Raw genomic sequence first — 21,016 nt, 5'->3', positions numbered from 1 at the left:
CATCTCCTGCCACTTGTGGAGTTTTTTCCCCCCCTTGCAGGTGGGCTCCTATGGCAGAGGAAATAGTGCTGGTCCTGGCCTGGGAAAGCCCGGCCCAAATTGCCCAGGTTATAAACTTCATAGGAGGTTTTGAGTCGGAGCAGGGAGACGTAACGCACATCTGGGCGTGCTGGCAGGGCCGTGCAGCCAGAGCCAGCGCCGGGCGTGAGATGGGGAGAGGATGAGGTGGGACACGGCAGCGGTTTTCTGCTGAGGGTGTGGACGGAGAGCTGACGGCGTCTTTTGTTTCCATCCATCTGAGCACGGCTCCGTATTCCGTAGCATTGTGCAGGAGGGATGTCTCGGACAGACATCAGTTTGCTGCTCCTTGTGCTCTCAGTAGCGCTGAGGAATGGGCAATTGCTCCGGTTGGAAAATGATTGCCAACAATTGGTGGAAGCCACTGATTTGCGTGAGACAACTCAAAACATCATCCTTCATCCCGTGCTTTAGCTGATTCACTTTAGCGCTGAAATAAACTCCCTTTGCGACTTACAAAAGCTCTGCCCCTAGAAGCGATGCTGCGGATGGGGCAGCTGCTCCGGCATTCCCCGGATAGTTTCGGAGTGATTTCAGGCTCTTTCGGCTTTCAAGACTACTCACATTTTTTTTTTAACAGTCGATTTTAAAATGGCTGCTTTTTCTCATAAGCATCACATCAAACAGCAAGAGAGAGATTTTTAAAGGCTGTCACTGTCAAACTCGGACAGCGATGGTTTCCAGAGAGGACGTGATGCAAATCTGAGCTTCTGTCGAGTCTGACAAACCCGAGAGAGCGCAGCCTGAAAGTGGCTTTTGTAACTGCTGCTGTGAAGTGTCGCAGTGTCAGTGTTTCCTGGCATTTAGAAACAAGTTTAAGAACAATTAATCACAAGAACTTTCTCAACATAGCCTCCTGTAATGGCGAGGGAGTATTTTCTTGGCTGAACGTGTTTCCTACAGACTCAAGAGCGGGCGGATGTGGACGTGTGGTTTTGGAAAATACCCTGGGCTTGGTATCCTATCAAGAGCATCCCTCACTCCCAGCAGAAACTAAAAGAAACTGGGATGACTTGGCAACTTCCTGAAAACAACTTTCCAGTTTGGTCCCTCAAATTAGACCACTTCTTCTGTGTTTTAGTAGAGTTACTTGGTCTCCTGATGTTTTTTCTGTGCTATAATGTATTCGATATGGAGCTTTTGAGAGAAGAAACAAAAGAACCAGTTCATCTCCAGGAAATTTTCAGCGCAGGGTAATCCAGGCCTGCACACCGGTCGTTTGCATTAAATAAGTTCTCGGTTCCAATAGGTTTCTGAAAAAAATGAGATTTCCCAGCAAATGTTGGACTTGAGTCTCAGAAGAACCCTGGTATCTTCTGCTAGGGTAAATATTAATGCTGAAGCTGCTGTAACAGCAGAAAAGTCTACCAGTACAAAAGTCATATTAACAGACTACAAAGCTGGTAGTGTTAGTGGCTTCAGATAAGTGTATTTAAATGGGGATTTTTTTTCTTTCTCTTTGGGGTGCTCCTTAAGTTGCAGCTCAGCTCTCCCCGGCAGCAGTGGATGTAGTTGAGTCATCAGAAACTCCAGTGCCCTCCGTAGGCGCAGGGTAAATCCCAGGTCCTTGTAATAAGAGGGAGGAAAAAAAAAAGTCAAGCAAAGCTTTTTTTTTTCATTTGCAATCTTGTAGTGTTGTCAGTCAGCATCGGCAGCAGCTCAGATACCAGCAGACTTCCAGTCGAGTCCTCTCTAGAAGCAGCAATACGGTGTCCTGCACTGAGCTTCAGAAAATAAACCACCTCTTAACTTTAAACTCTTAAAATGTTAGAAAGACACTTTGCTGGCCATCATTCAAGAAAGATTTGAATGGAGGAAGCTTCCTGCAAGCCGTCCTTGCACAACCAGCTCGCCGGAGCCGTAGCTCAGAGCCATCTTGCGTCATTAGACAAAGCCAGGCGTCCCTCACCAGTTGCATCCGCTCCCGATGCTGGTTGCGGGAAGGGCTGCACCTTGTCCGCGGCCTCGGGGAAGTCTTCCTCGGGATTCAGCAAACCAGTGCGCCTACTTTTTGTTTCACAATACAAGGGAAAACCCTGATTATTTCCCCCCCCCCCCTCCTTGTTTTGGTGTGTACGAGAACCCCATGCAAGCGGTAGGGCTGCCGTGCGGGAACCACGAAGGCTCGGCTTCCTCTGGCGCGGGAAGTGACACGGTAAATGTAAATAAGTGGTTCGATATCCTCAGGATGTTTACCCGGGTTTGTTCAGCCTGCTTCTGTTAATTACTGCCTTGTCATTAATTACTGCCGATTCCTGGTAGGATTTCAGTTCAGTTCCAGGAGGTACACGGATGTCACTTAAATGCAAACTAAAATGATAACGCTACCCCATGCAGCGCTGCTCTTTCGTGAAGTGCTCCGTGCCTTACCCGTCCCACCTCACCTGCAACATCCTCTGCCCTCGTGCTTTCATTCCCGTGCGTCACCTCCATCTTCTCGGGGTGTCCGTGGACCCCCTGGTGCAGCTGGGGGCTCCCCCGGCGCACCCGCCCCGGCCAGGAGCCCTCCTCGCCCTTCGCCTCAGACGGACCGAATCGCCGCGCTACCGAAAACCCGCGAGCTGGCGGCGACTTTCGCGATAGCGCAGCCCCTCACGATAGGCAACACTGCCCTCTACTGGTGGATTCCACATTAAAGGGTCCGTATTTTTCCCCTTTCATACGGCAGCACTTTGCTGTGAGAAATTGTTTCTCAGCCCTTCTTGCTTGGAGCAGAAGGCAGGTCTTGGTCCTAGTGCAGCCTGTTAGGATGCTACAGCTCGTGTCGGATTTCTGTCTTCCCCAGGAACTGCTGTTCATTTGGGAGAACCTGGTGCGCCAGAAACCCAAACTTTAATTATTGTTTTTAAATGTTAGTAGTAACACTGAATCCCTCATTTTCAGAATTAACCCTTGGAAATGTAACTTCTCCAAACTGGTTTTGCAAGTGAAATAACTGCAAGGTTTTTAATTATTATTGGCGTTAGTAGAATAAGACCTTTTGCTCGACGCTGCAATCTGGCTGCCAACTCCAGCAGCCCCTGGTAATTGCCCCCTTCCCTGCCCCAGCTAGGGCGGCTGCACGGTGAGCTGGATCCAGGCACTGAGCTGGGTTAAAATAAGCTCACAAAGAGGGTTATTTTTAACCCGGGTCAGTCCTCTGCTCGGGTTCACAGCGCAGCTGCCCGTGGGTGTGCTGGCTTGGAGGCACGGGAGACAGCAAGAAGGAGCTGCAGGGGGAACCAAGGGCTGTTTAAAGCTGGAGCACCCCGAAAGTTGCTTCTCCAGTGGATATTCCTGCTCTGAACTCAGCTATGGACCCCCCCAAACCAGTCTTCCTATAAGCCTTTTCCAGGACAGACATCACTGTTGACAAAACTCCAGCAAAGTTTAAGTACTTTTTGGTGGTGATGCCCTGTGTGGCTGACCTGTCCCAGAGTAAATTCTTGTCAAGCGAGTCTCATATTTGCGATCCGTACAGCTAGATTTATTCACAGTCTGGCTGAAATGTTTCAAATGAGTTTAAGTATGTAGAACAAGAGAAAATAGTTGATGCCAGTTAGACTTTAGTTTCGCTTGGCAAGGTGTGCTAAGGGTAGATGATCAGAGGAAAGATCTGGTGGCTCACACCGTGCACCGCGCCGTAGTTGATTCAATAGCTGAATCACAGCCGACGTGATGTTATATCGTTTAACTCATTTGTGGTGCCCGCTCTTCTGCAGCTTGGAAAGGTGAAGAAGTTTGGACAATTTTTTTTTTGGTCTATTTATTTAACTAAAACTTGTCTTTACTTCAGAGGGAGATGGGAAACTGAATGACTGTGTCTGAGATGGATGTAATCCTTTCCATACTTAAAGGTGGCTTATAAAAAAGATGGGGACAGACTTTATAGTGGGGCCTGTAGCAATAGGACAAGGGGTAATGGTTTTAAACTCAAAGGGGGGAGTTTTAGGCTGGATAGAAGGAAGAGATTTTTTTTACCATGAGGGTGGCGAAACACTGGCACAGGTTGCCCAGAGAGGCAGTGGAGGCCCCATCCTTGGGAACATTCAGAGCCAGGTTGGACAGGGTTCTGAGCAACCTGGTCTAGTGGAAGGTGTCCCTGCTCACTGCAGGGGGGTTGGGCTAGATGACCTCTAAAGGTCCCTTCTGACCCAAATCATCCTCTGATTCAGCTGCAAGATGTGCTGCCTGCGCAGTGGTGGGGAGCAGATCTGCATCCCCCCAGGGCTCCACCGTGGGGCGAGGGACGGGTCAGGGCAGGCACGGGCAGCCCAGAAATAGGAAGCAAAATTTATTCTTCAGGAGGAAAACTGGGTAGCTTTGTAGTCTAATGAAAGTTAATAAATTGTTTGACTTCAGTTGCCACTGTATTACATGCTGTGGCATGGAGATCCAGCCCCTCTGGAGTGCTAATGCTTTCACTGCGTACCCCAAACAGCAGAGTAATGCCAAGGGCAGCGTAAAGCGGAATTTTCTTGCAGTATAACACAGGTCAGCTCAGCTTAGCAAAAATGCTGATTACAAATCCTTGATGACAGAAAGTTGGGAAGCTTAAGAGGAAAGGTTTAACACAAACTTCCGAACGGATGCTGGTTCCGCAAGACCAGTACTGAGGAGTTGTGCTCTAGGCTTCAGCACAGATTGCCACCTCTTTTGGGACAAGCGGTGGGTTTGAAGAAGTTTGCAAACAGTATTGGAACACTGTGTCCAGTTCTGGGCTCCCCACTTCAAGAAAGATCAGGAGCTACTGGAGAGAGTCCAGCGGAGGGCTACGAGGATGGTGAGGGGACTGTAGCATCTCTCCTATGAGGAAAGGCTGAGGGAGCTGGGCTTGTTCAGCCTGAAGAAGAGAAGGCTGAGAGGGGACCTTATAAATGCTTACAAATATCTCAAGGGTGGGTGTCAGGAGGATGGGGCCAAGCTCTTTTCAGTGGTGCCCAGTGACAGGACAAGGGGCAATGGGCACAAACTGAGGCACAGGAAGTTCCGTCTGAACATGAGGAAGAACTTCTTCCCTCTGAGGGTGACGGAGCACTGGAACAGGCTGCCCAGGGAGGTTGTGGAGTCTCCTTCTCTGGGGATATTCAAGACCCGCCTGGACAAGGTCCTGTGCAGCCTGCTGTAGGTGACCCTGCTTCGGCAGGGGGGTTGGACTAGATGACCCACAGAGGTCCCTTCCAACCCCGAACATTCTGTGATTCTGTGAAACAGCCCCTTGGCCACTTGTTCTCAGTAGATGGTCTCCAAGTGTTCTATAGTGATTCCCACCCTCAGCCATGTGCCCTTTCCTTGCGCTTCAGCCACAACTGCGTTGCACAGATAAACCCCAAGCAGCAGCAGCCCGGTCCTGCATCTCGAGCCGGTGCAGGCAGAGCAGGCAGCACCGAGCACAGCCAGGGCTCTCCTGGGTTCGTTGGGCTGGTGCAGCACCTTCAGCTAATGTGATGGTGCAGTGCAAATTCCAGCTTTGGGGGTTAGTTTTGGAGCATTTTTGAAGGAAAGAGAAATATGCATTACGAGAATTGTCTGTTTGTGGGGTTTTTTCCTTGGTGTATCATCTTTCATGGAGCAATTGAACTATGAACCCCGCTGGAAGAGAGGACAGTCCTTGCTGTGGGCCATTTGCAGAAGAGCTGCAGGTGGAGGATGCCCCAGGCAAAGCCTTGGACAAGGTGTATCATGACTTTTCAGAGACAAGAAGTGGCATAGTTGTGAGGACCTGTCCCAAAACTCCTGGGAGGTGTGTGACAGGCAGGTGCTGTGGTTTTCCAGAGTCAGAGCCGTGCTCGTATCGCAAGGAGCTGAAGGCCAACACCTGCTCTGGGGACTAGCTCTCACAGGATTTGATAAAGCAGGACAAGCTCTCCTGCCTCTTCTTTATGATGCAGTTGTTTTAATGGGAAAGTTTGGAGCACTGAAACTCTTTTGCATTTTTATGTTTTATTTTAAGTTGGACTCAAGCAGCGAGTGCTTGCTGGAAGATCTTTCTGTGGCCTCATTAGGTGCTCAGCGTTGTAGGGCTGGTGGCACAGCTCAGTCCCAGAGCAAGGGAGCTCGGCGGGAGCATTCCCTGCGAGCAGCAGACCAAGGAGGCATCAGGCTGCGAGAGGGCCAGCATGCAGCGATGCTGTGGGTACGTCACCAGCAAGGAGCGAGATTATTTTGAGTTCTTCCAGTGTTAAACTGTGCCTTTCACACCAGTTGAATTAGACTAAAGGTGCCAAGACTGATCTCTAGCGTAGTTAGGAGTAATTTATTGGGGTGTATGTGGAATGTCTGGTTTAATACTTCACTGCATTAAGTGTTAGTGTATCTGATCAGGGTGTTTGCGATGTGAGCACACACACAGGGCTTCGAGAACGGCCTCAGCGCATTTCCCATTCCTGCATCTGCTTGCCAATATACATTTTAAACATGCATCAAGCAAGACTTTGCACATCAAAAAGACATCAATGCAGTCTGTGTTTCCATGAGAGGGGAGGGATGTCCTACTTCTGGTGCACTATAATTTGCTAGGAAGTGAACTCTCTTGACTGGTTTTTGTATGTGCAACTGGTGTACATGGGTTTCCTATGGTGTGCTTTTTATACTCCTAGAATTTTACAGGCTTCACCTTCATAGACCTGGTATCATCAGACTGATACATGCTTCAGTGCTATTCGTATAGCGTGTAAAAATCCTGTAGCCTCTTAGGGGAAACGCCAGCAATTCTGCGTCTGGCATTTTCTGAGCTTATCCTTGCCCACCGCCGCTCATAGCTGAAGCACTTGCCCCATGTGAGGGGAAAAAAATTATCCTGCCAGCCATCTCCTGCTGCAAAGAGAACCACACACCAGGAGTTTTGTGCAGCCTGCTGTAGGTGACCCTGCTTCGGCAGGAGGGTTGGACTGGATGACCCATAGAGGTCCCTTCCAACCCCTACCATTCTGTGATTCTGTGAGTTTTACGTTGGTGTGACGCAGGCAGACGGTGTCTAAACACAGAAATCCTTGGTGTTATCATCACTTGGGTTTTGGTCTTGTTTGCTTGTGCCTTCGGAAGTGCAGGAGACTCCAGGGTAAAAAACCGTGAGTGTTGGGATGGGGGAACAGGCATTTAATCACCTGGGAAAAAGGGTCCTCTGCGTAATACCCATCCATGCACACCAGGTGCTTGACTGCACGGTGGGGTGGTGTGGGGCGCGGGTTGGAGTCCTCTTCTCCCGTGAGGCCTCAGGCGCCGCATTGCACTGTGAAATGACTTGTTAAATGCACCTTGCCTCCTTTTCCTCGTGCCCTCAGAAGCATCTCCCCAGGTACGATTACAAGGTAAAGACGATGCAACCTGTTTTGTTTGAAAGTGTCAGTGGTTTGGTGCACACAACGAAGTGGGTATTACTGCTCTGGTTCCTTACTGCATACGTGGTGCTTTTCCATCTTCAAAGCATTTTCCAGCCATGAACTAAGAGCACATGCATTAGCTGAGAACACGCACCCCTCCCTAAGCAGCCAGGCACATCCCAGGAAAAACTTCCAGAATGTGACACACCACTTTTGATGCAAATAAAACGACGTTGTATTTCATCAGCTCTATTAGAAGTACTTAAATAATTGAATTAATGAAACTTTAAAAAGCCTTTAAGAGACAAATGTGGTACACACCTTTCTTCTCAATCTTTTTTTTTTTTCTTTTCCTATTTTCCCTGTTGAATGCCTTTGCTTGGCTTTTTTATTTGTTACCTTACTGTGTGCTTTTCAAAGCGTGGTTTTGTTGGGGGTTTTTTGTGTTACGGTAGCTGATTTCTCTACTTTGCAGCATTGGTACTGTTACGGTTTCTGCAGCAAAGGAAAGCATCATCTGCAAAACAGCATGAGTAGGACGGGAATACCTCGTCTTTCATATTAATTTTTGCAGACATTGGGTTTTTATTTCCATTGTGTTCATTTGCCTTGGTTGCATGTGCCTGCCTTGCCCCCTGGCTTGTGCTTCACCTCTTACATCTTCAACCCAATTTCCCATCTTCGTGTGATCTTTCGCACTTCTCTACCATCCTTCCAGCTGTGGATATCCAACATCCAGCCCCTCTGAACCCACGCTGGCTTCGTTTTTCCCCCACCATCCCTGTAGCCAGCTTGGATATTTCTCCCTCCTTTCCCTATAGCTTTTCCTTGAGCAGGGCCAACCCTTCCTAGGCAGAGAGTCCAGGTGAGGTGGGACAAGATGAAATGCTCTGCACAGGACAGAAATATTGTCCAGGGCCATTAGCTTGGCTCACTCACCCTGCCCTTTGGGGAAAAGGAAGCGGTGGCCCCAGAGTTGGCATATCTAGCTGACTTTTTTGGGTGGCTTCAGTGTGGTGAGAGGCTGTTGATGGAGCTTTCTGCTCTGGATGCTCCCCATCTGCAGATGGACAGGAGTATCTGTGAGATAACCACAGCCAAGGCAGTAGTTTAGGGACATCCAATTTACAGCCCAGTTTTAAGCATTTTGGGCGCAGCTCACTTTTCTCGCACTGTTTGCTTTTTCAGGTGAGGCAGATGAAGAAGCCTTTGCTGAGGAGTGCAGACGGAGAGGACAACATGCCCTGCCTTTCCAGCCGACCAACCCTCGCCTGCTAAAGTCTCACAAGCCTGCCAGTTCCCCCAAATATGCCTATCATTATAATAGCGATGAAGTGGAAGAACAAGATAGAAGCCGGGTTACAAGCAGCTTGGAGACCCCTTTTTATTTATCAGGTGTGCACAAGCATGTTGATGAGAAACGCGCAGAGAAGGAACCATCAGCTAGTCAAAAGGAAAAACCAAAAAGCCAAGCAAGAGGTTGTTGCTGTGTGTTGACTTAATGTTAGCTCCCTGGTAGATAATAAATGGCAGCTTGTGTGCCTTCATCCTGCATTAGCTCTGCTCTTCAATTTAGTCTAGTCTAAAATCACAAATGCCTTGGGATATTCAAGGATCCAGGGTAAATATCATTATGCTGCTGAAGTGCCTATGTTCTTTGTTCTTAAAAGTGAAGGCCTTTTAAAGAGTAACTAATCACAATATTTTGCACATTCATTTATTTAAATTGTGCTTGGCTTCCTTGCCGAAGGAGAAGTTCAGCACCCTGATATTATTTTTGGAAGCTGCAATTTTAGGCACCTAAATCCTAATAGAGAGGTTTGAGACCGTTCAGGTGAATGCGGAAGCGCCACGATTGCCCCAGTTATTTTTGGAAGTAATTAGTCCTTTGATAGATTTCCTGTCTGTAATGCTTCAGCACTATAGTCCAGAGGCTATCTTGGACAACGAAGTCCTCGTAACTACTTGATTTAATTTGAACCTGTGGTCAGAGATCATCCAGGACTGCCAGGACAGGTTTTTCTGAAACACGAAGATGCCTTTCTACTTGGACGCCAAACCAAGGGCCCTTCTAATTAGTGCTGAATTAGCTGAAGTGCTGGGAAGTGTGAGTGTAAGAGGCTCCCCACATGAGAAACATGTGCTGTACCACAAAACATGTGCTCATGTACTCCCAGTGCTGTACCAACTTCTGCTGCATTTATGAGCCTTGAAATCTAACACTGTCTTCTGTACGGAAGACCTAAAGATATCATGCGGGAGGACAGCTTGGAAAAATAGAAACTTTCAGATAAATGTCTCCCTGATCAGTTCCTGGAAGTTTTGTCTCTTTAGGGATGGCTAAGTTGAATCTTATCTTTAAAAATTAAAAAAGGTTAAAATTTTTCTACGGAAGCCTGGATGTAACTTCTGGGCTGATGTTCTGAAATCTCCCACGCAAGGGTTACAGGTTTTGTCTCCTGTGCCTGTAGCTGTCAAAACAAAATCTTGGCTCTCGCTATGGGGACTTGAGGTTCTCTGTGATCACAACACTACTTTGTAATGGTTTCCAAAGAGCATCTGAGTTTGACACACACCTTGCAATTTTTGGAGCAATTTTTAAGATTGCTTAGGAATTTTTGCTGTGAATCTATTTATGCTCCAAGATGCACAAGTTTGCAATTAAAATGAACTTCCAGAAGTATTTGCGCAATCACAAAATCCTCTCTTCTGCCAGTAGATTGTGAGTTGCCATAAAAGATTTGGGGTGAAAACTTGATTGTAGTAAGACTAAGATTTTACTGTTGCTTTAAATATTCTGCCTGCTGTTCCCCTGATGGACAGGGCTGCTGAAGGACTGGTCGAGTCAGTCATAAAAACCTACGTGAGTGTCTTAATCCCTCCCTGGGAGGTTTGTGCACGAGCCCTGGCCAATAACGCCGTTCTCCTTCATGGGTGTTCACCTCTGCCGACTGCCTTGCCCACCAAGCAGGCTTCACTAGCGCAGCTCTGTGATTATATAGACCACGTACTTGCTCCTGCTCGGCTTCTTATCGATCACTGCAACAGCTGCCGTGCTTACACAGGCCAGCGTTGGGAAAGGATAGCATCTTTTTCTGCCTTGGTCCAAAACTCACTTGATTCAGTGGGAAATAGTTGAGCTCAGTGGCCTCAAACTGGGTGCTGTTCCACCTCGAGTCAGACGGTTTTGCCACTGCTGGCATGTGGCCCTTGGCAGCGAGACTGCGCGGCAGTTTTAGACTTTATCCCAGTTAGACCACCTCAAGCAAACCTTCAGTCGTTAATGATTCACCTGCAGCGAAATGGTTTTCTTTTCCCAGCTCTAAGAGTGGGAATGTTTGAGTTTCATTTTGTAAGTCTGTAGCAAACCTAAATGAAGGAAAAGGGGACTTTGACTTGTCTATGTGGTGGGAATCCCTCTGGAAGTGGCTGCATCTCTCCAGTGCCCAAGGAGAGAGGCTGGCCAACTCATTTAGACTGGCAACCAATACCCAGAGGTGAGATGAATTCTCTCCTCAGTCAGGATTTCCAGTCATTACAGTGGATTTTTAATTTAAAAAAAAAAATTAAATTTGATTCTCCATCTAACATTGACACCTTGCATTTTAGTAGAAATTGCTCTGGGGTTTCATACTGTTCCTGGTTTCTTAACAGCCTTTAGAATAAAACTTGTACTCTGAAGTCGCTGCGTATCTCAAACAGTGCTCTAGCTCCACTCGAGTAATTTTTTAATAAGATTTCAAATACTACAAGCAAGGCACTGCTGGATTGTGTGATGTGTGGCTGACTGGTGACATTCAAGCTGCACCAAAGTGGTATTAATGCCAGCAGAGACCTATGAGTTACAGCCAATAATGGTAGGGGTAGTGGTGACTACTCCTAAAAATCTGCTTCTCTGGATTTGAGAGTTTTGACCTTTATCAAGCAAGAATGGTTGAAATGTTTAATTATTAAAATACTGAAAAATACACGACAAGATAATATTGCAAGGTTTACTCTTCCTTTTGAATGAAATAGCTTGCATTAACTTTAAACTTAGAATATTAATAATTCATTTTTGCTCCATTTTCACCCGCTGACATCCCTGAAAAGGAAACCACTTTAGAAGACCTAGCTTAACAAATCTTGATCCTTTCCTGGCATGGATTCCTCTGCTGGAAAATTGAGCTATTTGTGCTTTATTACATCTTTAACGCAGCCTCTGTTCTTTTTACCGCCATATGGTTTCCTGAGTTACACATTACTAACTAGTAAAATCGATGTGCTTGGTTATCCAAACTAATTACTTTATAATTCCCTCACAGACTTGTATTTGGGCATGTAGTGAAAAGAGAAAGGAAAGCAAAGCCACTGTTTTCTGTGGAAATCTAATACGTGAGGCATGCTGGGGGTGCAGAGATGGGAGGGAGTTCGCTCTCCCGTTCCTCCACATCCCCTGGCTGTAACTGTGTGTGAGTGGGATGGAGCAACAGCCTGTCCCTTCTGGGGGCAGAGAGTTGAAAGGTTGGCTGGTGGATTTGGACACTGGCTCATTGTTCCCTGGCTTAGCCAGAGCTGCCTTCACGCATGTGTTTTTGGCTGCTAATACAAGAGCATCCCATTACCCATTTGCTTCCCATAGAAGGTGGCTGGGTTGCACATGGAAGGGCTTCCAAGGCTGCACAGCCTTGCAAGCTTTTGCTTGCCATGTGGGAGTAAAACCTTGGACTCGATTCAGTAATAGTCTTACCTTAATTAACAGCAGGCAAGCAGGTTGTATCTGGCTTGGTATATTCTTCTAGCAATTCTAGGAGAATTGGTAATGAAAACAGTACGGTGAGCAAGCACGATGGAAGGCCCCAGTAAGTTGCTAAAGCTTTTCAGTCCCCTAAAACATCAAAGTTGGAATTGCGTCACTGGGTTGGCCAGTGAAACTGGGGAACTGGCCCCTTGGACTTAACAGTGCGGATAATTAAATAGTGGAGTGGCATACCTAGACGGGGTGGGATGTTTTGTCACCTCAGATCTTTACGTAAAGGCAGGTTCTCTCTCTGCAATGCTCTGTGGCATGGGCAGGAGCTGTGGATGCGGTGAGAGAATGAGTAGGTCAAACTGTGGTATGTGTTGGGCAGTGGCTCGGGCTGAAAGGAGGGAATGTGAAAGTGTAGTGTAAAGCTGTAATTGTAAATTGAGTCACAAATATGAAATTATACTGAAGCTGTGATCTGGGGTGAATTTTTATAATAGCATATACAGAAGCTATCTAGCTACCTTTCAAATAACAGTTTATTGTTTTGACCAGAGAGATATTTCTAAGAGCAGAAAATTAGAAAGCGTGCTACAGAACCCAGTGAGCACGCGGCCCGCTGCCCTGTTCAAGCTCTGTGTGCCTGTTGGAGCCATGACTGTTTCATGGTTTGAAGGAGGGCAAAAGAATGGCTGCAATCTTAGCAAAAAGTTGGTAGATCTTGAAAACCATTTTCTCTGGGACTGAATAAGGCATGAATCCCTCCCACCCCCAACCTCAGGCCTTCAGAGCCTGAAAGTGGAAGGAGGCTCCTCCAAAGTCTTCATCTTTGCAGGACATCTATAAAAATCAGGCCATAGCCTTTATTACTGGCTGATGTGGGTCGAGGAGCAGAAATGCTGTGTGTTAATCGCCAGCCATGACTGAGCACCTTGCTGACTCCTGCGCTCTCCTGTGCTGGTAGAAGGAAGGTGGAGCAGACCCGTGGCTGGTCTCTGCATCCTGGTAGAACAGGCAGATGTCAGGCAGGGCAGGAATAGGTAGGATACCACCAATGGCTTGGGTAGGAGTGTTTTCCCCAGGACACTTGTCCCTTTGGATCACCCGCTTGATGTGCACACCTCCCTTGCAGCTGCCGCCCAAGAATGTGACAAGTTTCATGGTCATTGACTGAACAAACCTGTGACTTTGGGAGGTGGAGGTGGCAGAGAAGTAGAAAGCCAGAGGGAAAGTTAATCTGGGACCCATCAAAGAGGCTTCCCAATTTGTTTTGGTCCTTGCTGAGGAGTGGCTAAGGGAGTTGCTACTAAGTGTTGTTGGAAGTTGGTTTCGGTCTTCTGCAGCTTTTTGAAAGCTGGAATAGCTTCTGTGCTCTTTATAGTTCTTCTGGAAGTAGAAGAGAGGGGCATGAAATGGGAAGAGCAGGTCAGCAAACACTGTTTGTTTTAGACAAGAATTATCCAGGTTGTAAAACAGGTGTAATTCCAAATGGTGTGGATACTTGCTTCATCAGTTTCTGCCCCTGGCAGCTGACGAAAGCAAGAATGTACCAAGTTAGGCGGCTGATATCTATCTGCATTTGAGTGAATCTGTTTTCCAAATGTCAAAGCTTGGGGAGGCTCTCAGCAATCTAGTCTCCCCCCACCCTTCCGAAGACTCTCTGTCTTGAATAACAATTGCTTCTAAGGGTGGGAATTTGAAAAGCCCATCTCCAAGGCCAGGACTGTTTGGCTGAAGCCAGTTCTGCCAGGTGGTAACTATGGGAAGCCTCCACGACTGCTTGGTGATGCTGGCGACTCACCGGGACACAGGTTCACTGCAGATTGATCCAGTAGTAGTGGGGCTGATGCTTTCTAATTCAGATTTTGTTCTCTTGTGACTTTGGGGCTAGTCTTGTAACCAAGGCAGCTAAAAATGCTTTTAATTAGTGCTGGTTGAAGTATTCAAGTGAAATAAGCTCCAAAAGGTTTAGGTCTTTAGTGTGCAATTTTTATTTTCACTAGGAGCTGCTTCACTTGTTTAAATCGAGTTTTTGGCCGTTATCACCCGGCATAGCATCACTGGCGCTAGCAGACTGGCAAAGTTTGACCTATCCTTTCTTCTTAGGTGGGCATAGAAAAGGAACAGTCGAGAGTGAAATTATTTATCACAGCAGGCTCGAAACAGAAAAGAGCCAGCAGTTTTCTCTTGAGGAATACTCTGTATTTGTGCGTTATCTCCTACTTTGGCCAATCTGTTTCTGTGTGTCAGTGATAACACTTGAAAGATTTCCACTTTTCACCCTTATCATTCCGGAGGCTGGTAGGAGACCTTGTTGTCAAATGCCTAAATATCTTCATACCACATTATTTTAACATTTGAGTTGTTTCATTTATAAGACAATGAATTATGTGGCTTTCATTTCAAGTCATAATTTACATTGACTCACAGTATTTTTAAAGAAGAGTTGCTAGAATTGCTTTCAAAAATGCAAACATCTGAAGAAAATGCACTGTTGCAAAAAAAAAAGTATTATGATATAAAATAGCAGTATTAAAGGCAATCATGCCTGTATGTGGAAGCCTTTTAGAAATACTGACAGTGTTTTGAGAATGAAAAATGTGGCAATTATGAAGCTAATAACCTGTTAGGGTTTGATGATCCTTTCCCAAATTTCTGCATTAATGTTTCATAGTTATTACATGAACTAGTTCTGATCAGCTGATATGATGCTGTTTTTCCCTCCAGTAAAGGGAGGAATCCTTTGAATAACACCCCTCGGATGACTGATTCTCAAGAGTCAGCACGTCTCTTCCGCCTCCGTTGGGCTCTGTGGGAAAGCAAAGAGATGCTTGAGCCCTTCTGGGATCTGTCCCTTACAGCAGTAAATTAAATGTCAAGGGATCCTATTGCTGACAATGTATAGGTGACCGAGAGGCTGACGTTGAAATAAACTTCATGGATGGAGTTCTTAGTTAGGAGGCATGCACGCAGTGTCCCTGGGGATAGGGTCGTAGCTCGGGAGGGTGGCAGGGTGCGGGGAAAACACAGCGTCATCTGCAATTCTGCAAAGCACTGCCAGTTTTTCTCTTCCTTAAACAATAAAACTGGTTTCCACTCTAACTTTGCACAGGCTAATTGCTCATGGCAGAATTTCTAAATAAATAACCTGCTTCTTGACTCAGATGATTGCAAAAGATGAAGTCATGCTGTTAATACAGTGTATGAGCTAGAATGATAACCTAGGAACCATTTCCCTTTGCTACAAGGGAGTGTTATTTCCTCTAACGCAAAGCTTTTGATGATGTCTGAGGTGATTTTAGCCCAAAGACTAGCTCCTGGTTCTCTCTGAGTCTTAAAGAACAGCAGTTCTGCCGTGGGCACAACCCTAATTGCGCTTGGGAGGAGCTCTGATGGGGAGCAAACTTCAGCCACAGCGTGGCTTCGTACTGCTCTGACCTCCCACTGCCTCCTTTCCCCATCTTAATACTGCTGTTGGTGCTAAACTGATGGAGAACCAGGTGCAGTGGTGACATGGCTTCCTCAGGGTCATCTCTGCCTGCCTGCAGACCGAATGGGGGAAAGAAAGAGATTTCCAGGCGGGCAGAGCTGTGCCCTTGCTGGGCCATTCCTCCAGCTCCCAGCCCTGCCTCGCAGCTGGCTTGCAGGGGCTGTGTCGCTCCGTGCTGGGCTTACTGGACTGTGCTGATTCCCAGTGCCAGAGCACTGCTCAGCTAAAAGGTCCCTCCAGCTATCTCAAAGCATCACAGATTGATTATCTGAGGGAATTTTGTGCTACCTTTGAGTCTGGCTTTATTAAGTGCACTTGGGTAGATGCGGTGTCAGTTCTGCACAGTTCACTGTCCATGCAAGTCTGCATTTTACTGCAAGTTTGGAGGAAAGGGCATGATGCAGAGCAAGAGCTCCTTTTCATGCATCTTTTGGGGGGGAAAAAACCCCCATTGGAATGGTGATCACATGGCTGGAAGCTTGTGCCTATCGAACTAGTAGCAAATAATTGTTGCTTGAACTTAATACTTCAATGCACTACAGAAGCTACAGTAGAATATAACCTATGGTGCACAGTTAAGCATGAGCAGGGTGATGACCTGCATATAAAATGCATATTGGTAAACACTGAGCACCTTCTTACTTACTCAGGATTCTCAGCACTCCCTTGTCTTAAAATGGAATTGCAAATATCGTGGTATCTCTGACTACTGTATGCAGGAAACGCTGGTACTTAAATAGCTCCTGCTGTATAAGTCTTATTTATTGCTTCCATTTTGAAATTTATTCTGGTTTTGCATGTGCTCTAATTTTGAAGCTTTTCCTGAATGGCTTTGAAGTATTTTGAAAGTTCTCCAGATCTTTTCAAACTTCAAAGACTGATAGTGTTTTCTTTCTCTCCTATATAAGGGATCTACTAGAACTGGGGATATAGTAGAAATGATAATTTAAAAAAGCACTTTAGAAAGCTAGACCTTTTCTTTAAGATTCCTTAACCCATTCAGAGAATGTGTGCTTTTGCTAGAGGGAAAAGTCCGTGAATGCTGTGAATAGTGTTTTACAAGCCATGTTTCCTCAGGACACAAAGAAGGCAGCAAGAGGAGGAAGCAGAAGCAGAGAGAGGAACAGAAGAAGAAGAAGTCAACCAAAGGGACTTACTAAAATGGACTTCTCTGCTATGCCAATACTTTTATAGTAATGACAACTTCATGTTAAATTTGAGCACACCTCTTTTGTGTATATTTTTTGATTGTTCACACTGCTAGCAAGGAAGTGACTCATGTTTAAACTGTACTAAAATTGCACTATGTTATTCTTTTTAGTTTCACGGAGTGGCTTTCTTGCCAGTCAGGTTAGGGAATTCCAACGAGGCTGATCTGGGTTAGAAGCGTGTTGTGTTTGAAGATTGGAAAGTGTTGCAGAATTTCTTACCTCTTCATTCCCTGGGACTAAAACGACTCTAGTCAAGTGTTTGTTTATTTGTTTTGTAGGATATAAAGGGTTGTGCAAATGCCTGTTGGCTTGGTCACTCTCGCAGCAACACCAGGCCTGTTGAAAGAAGAGTCCTGTTCACTCCTGTCATTGGGAATGGGACTGAGACATGAGCTCTTATAGGGTAATTTATGCAAGCTTAATAAGTGACTTTTATGGTTGGGTTTTTTTTCCCAAGCTGAGCAGCAAAGGTTTGTCCCTGCTATTAAAATGTTCCTTCATTTTAAATTGTATCATGAAGTGATATGCTCTGATTTTAAGAAGCTTAGTGTAATGATGGTTTCCTGAAAGCACTCCTACTGATTTTCTTAAGCATAGTTGTCTCCTGATGAATCATTTAGTGAAATCATTCCTTATTTTAAAAGTTTATTTTCAAACCTAGAGAAAAAAATATCGAAGTGCTACTTTAAAACTTCTCTTTGTTTCTCCTGAGTAGATTTTAGATAATAAACATTTTTCAGCATCCATATGAGATTTTATCAAGTTGAATCTGCAAAGAACTTACACCTTTATGTGTGAAAGCATTTTGCAACAATTTTATTGCAGGACTGATTTTTTTTTTTGGCTTGAAAAGATGTCTTCAATTTAAAAGAAATATCTTGTTTCAGGCAAGATTACTTCCTTGCTTCCCACACTTGTCTCATGTGCATGACACATTGCTTTTCTTAACCTTTTAGTCTGTACAGAGCCCTTTCGTTCCTTAGAGCATTTACCTGCATGTTTCTTGTCAGTATGTTGCCTCCTCCTTTTAACCTCCAGGTAGGAGTTGTTAGCTTATGGTTTTGTTTTGTTTCTTTTGTCTTCTTCTTGCCTATATGTTGTTGGTGTAACAGACTTAAACCTGGCAATATTGCAAGTCCACAGTCCCTGGAGAAACTCACTCATTCTAACGTTTAAAAGATGTAGGAACGCGCATAATGGTGTAAGGAAGAAGCTAAACAGAAAAAAATCAAGTCTGCATTCTGGCATGGTTTGATATAACAAATTCTGGTGTCTCTGGTATCTGAATGGTTTGGCTTCGAATGCTTACATGACCCAATGTAACCCTATGCAAACATAGAACCATACATTGAACTCTGTTAGGGTATTTATATTATGGTGAATATGAAAAAAGACTGAGTACCGGTTTTCTGTCACTTAAGTACCACTTTTTTTTGTTTTGTGCAGTGTTACTAATATTTAAAAATAAAGAAAATTCTCCTTTATACTTTGTCCTCTTGCATTGTGCTGTAGACTAGAGCTGGCATCAGTTGTTCATGTTTAGTTTCAATTAAAGTTTAGGCTGTAAGCACAAGAGGGAGAGTCCGCATTCACAAAGCGCCCACAAGCATACCAAGTTACTCCTTTTGCTAAATCCATCAGCAAGTTGATGCAGTCTCTGTGTCAAAGGGCTGGTAGTGGAAAAGGAGGGTTCATGCTGGCTGGAAGCATCAACATAGGAGCGTATTCATCAACCAGAACTTGCACACATTCACACTGGACAATACACAACACTTTGAACTGCATCCCATTTAGTACACTTTCTGTACTCTGGGAGAAGTCCGCCCCCAGTACATATGCCAATTTTAAGCTATTGGTGCTCCTTATTTGTTGGGAAAATGGTGCGTGCTTTGGAAAAGCAATAGAGGTAGAGGAAGGGGGAGGTGACAGCAGCGCAGGGTTGGTCTCCCCCAGGCTGTCCCTGGGCTGTGAGCAGCCTCAGGTCATGGGACAGAGTGGCTCTAGATCAAGAATGTGCCTTGAGGAGCTAGGGCAGACTGGGGTTTGGGTGAGCAGATGCCTTCTTGACTCTGATCCCTGTGTCAGGCTTGAAGGAGGAGGGTAGAGCGTTAGTTAGCTAGGAGACTTGAAGGTAGGCTCTACCTTAGTTAGGAAGCCTGTCTCACCAAGGACATCCTTATCTCAGCGGAAAGGCGCTGGCGTGCTTGCAGCCGGGCTCCTACATCCTGCGCCTCCCGCAGGGAGAAACTCCTGGGAAACAGAGTCCCCAGAGGAGGGAACCACGGGCAGAATCTTTCCTATAACTACCTAGAATCTGCCCAAGCTTGCCCAGAAATTAAGAAATGTGGGCCTATGGCCATTGAGCCTAATTCCTTCCTTCAGCCTGATTATTTCTGGATTTTAATTGCAGGGTAACTGCTTAACTGAGCACTGTGAAGCAGGTTGTCAGGCTGGGTGTAGCACTGTGCTCACGTGGCCATGCTGCTTGCAGGACAGCCTGGACATGGTGCCAGGTCTGCCACGCACGTATGAGCAGGCATGTATGTGAGGTCTTGCATCCCATCTGCTGAAGGTGAAGGCTGCATGATGATATGGTTACTTAAAGTATGTGTTAGAGCAGGAAAAAATGTAGGTGGGTGTGAGACACCACAGCTGATAACAGATGAGGCTGGCCCAAGAGTGGCTATGAATAAATGTATTGTGAAAGTAGGAAAAAGATTCCTGACCATCTTACAACACTTATGTGGAAGAGCTGAGGACAGAAACGCAACTTGTTTAAATAAAGACCTGACATGATTGATAAAATGTGTTGCAAAATGATTCTTTACAGAGCAGACACCTGGGTTCAGAGCCCCTAAGTGTTTTCAATCACCATAGTATCCCACGAGAAAATTAAATTATTAGGGTAGAGGACACACAGCGAGTTGAGTAACAGCATAATGAAAATGAAATACTGAAAACAAAACAATTTTATCTTAAGATAGTGGGACACAATCAGAAACAGACAAAATACAGACAGATAAGGGTGCCTGCTCCTCACTTGGAAGCTGCCACTACAAAAGTGGTTTAAATTCAGTTGTTTTTCCACACCTTTTAGAGATGTGCATAGTCTGCTCTTTGAACTAAGGTTTGGCAAAACTTTGATCCTAAATAAATGAGCTCAGACAGCGTAGGTGTCAAAAAGATAAAAATGCATTTTTCAAGTATTAGCCCCGTCTCAGCTCAGTGCTGCGGCCCCACTCCGTGGGCAGCTCACAGACCCGTAAATCCTGCTTCTAGGGGGAACACAAAATGCAGTTTTTCTTTGTCAGCTTGGCTGCCTTTACAGAGACTTGTCTTTTCCCCCAAATTTCACAACCATCTCATGGTGCTTTGTATATATTTGTTAAAATAACACAAAAGATGCTTCTTTTGAAAAGAAGAGAGTCAGATAGCTGGAAAAGGTATAATAATAACTAGGGAAGCACTAAGCTGCCTGTTTTCCCAACTGCATCTGAAATGCGTGACTCGTACCCACTTGTTCTTCAGGAATGTTCCTAGACATGTGCCACCAAACCGGTGCCTACCAAGTGGTGGGATTAGCTTGTTACTGCGTTGAATGCCGTTGTTTTATTCTGCCTATACAGAAATGTACTCATTCCATCTTTTTCCTTTGTTTTGTGTGCCCGTTGCACAGGACTGTTTATTGCTGGGATGCACAGGTTAGTCCTTCCTTCATTTCAGATCTCAGTCATCATCTTTCAAGTGCAGTCCTGCTCCTTTATGTCCAGACTTCACTCACGTTTTAGTGCTCTCTCACGTTGCCTTGCCTGAGGAGCACTTTACTCGCCTGTCGCTCACATATTGCTGTGGGGGTTAGGGGTGGTACAGTTGCCCATGATTAGGTATATTTAATTCTCCTCTTCCCAATGAGCAAGTTGGGATCTGGTCTTAAGAGACTTTTTCTCCCTATTTGCAAAACTTCACTCGTTGCTACCTGAGCAGTGAAAAGTCTAGGCAAGGCAATTTTCCCCTCCACTGATGAGAATTAAAACTTAAAAGCCACTTAAAGCCACACACAGATCTCATTTTTAATGAATGTTCATATTTGAAACTGTGATCAATTCAGCTGCCCTGCATCAGCACGCTTTGACTTCTCACAAGTTTTTCTAGCCAAAAAGGATCCAAAAAGTGCCAGGTTTCTTAAGTACCTTGTTGGGGCCCTCTTAGC

At 45.6% G+C, this 21,016-nt stretch overlaps 1 protein-coding gene across 4 annotated transcripts in view; it reads left to right on the top strand.

Moving 5' to 3' along the window:
- Positions 1 to 18,290, top strand: part of DNAJB6 (DnaJ heat shock protein family (Hsp40) member B6) — a 63,496-nt gene extending 45,206 nt beyond the window's left edge. Inside the window, exons 9-10 of one of the 4 annotated variants that reach the window (XM_075419763.1) lie at positions 8,568 to 8,774; positions 16,673 to 18,290. In XM_075419763.1, coding sequence (XP_075275878.1) covers positions 8,568 to 8,774; positions 16,673 to 16,755 — 290 coding nt within the window. In that variant the 3' untranslated portion in view covers positions 16,756 to 18,290. Of the gene's footprint in view, positions 1 to 8,567; positions 9,051 to 16,672 lie in introns of those variants that run through there. The other 3 variants (XM_075419762.1, XM_075419761.1, XM_075419760.1) reach the window with 3 other exon arrangements.
- Positions 18,291 to 21,016: the final 2,726 nt, after the last annotated feature.

The sequence above is a fragment of the Opisthocomus hoazin genome, chromosome 4, assembly GCF_030867145.1.
Source record: "Opisthocomus hoazin isolate bOpiHoa1 chromosome 4, bOpiHoa1.hap1, whole genome shotgun sequence".
Taxonomy (NCBI): domain Eukaryota; kingdom Metazoa; phylum Chordata; class Aves; order Opisthocomiformes; family Opisthocomidae; genus Opisthocomus; species Opisthocomus hoazin.
This window is presented reverse-complemented; position numbering and strand designations above follow the sequence as displayed.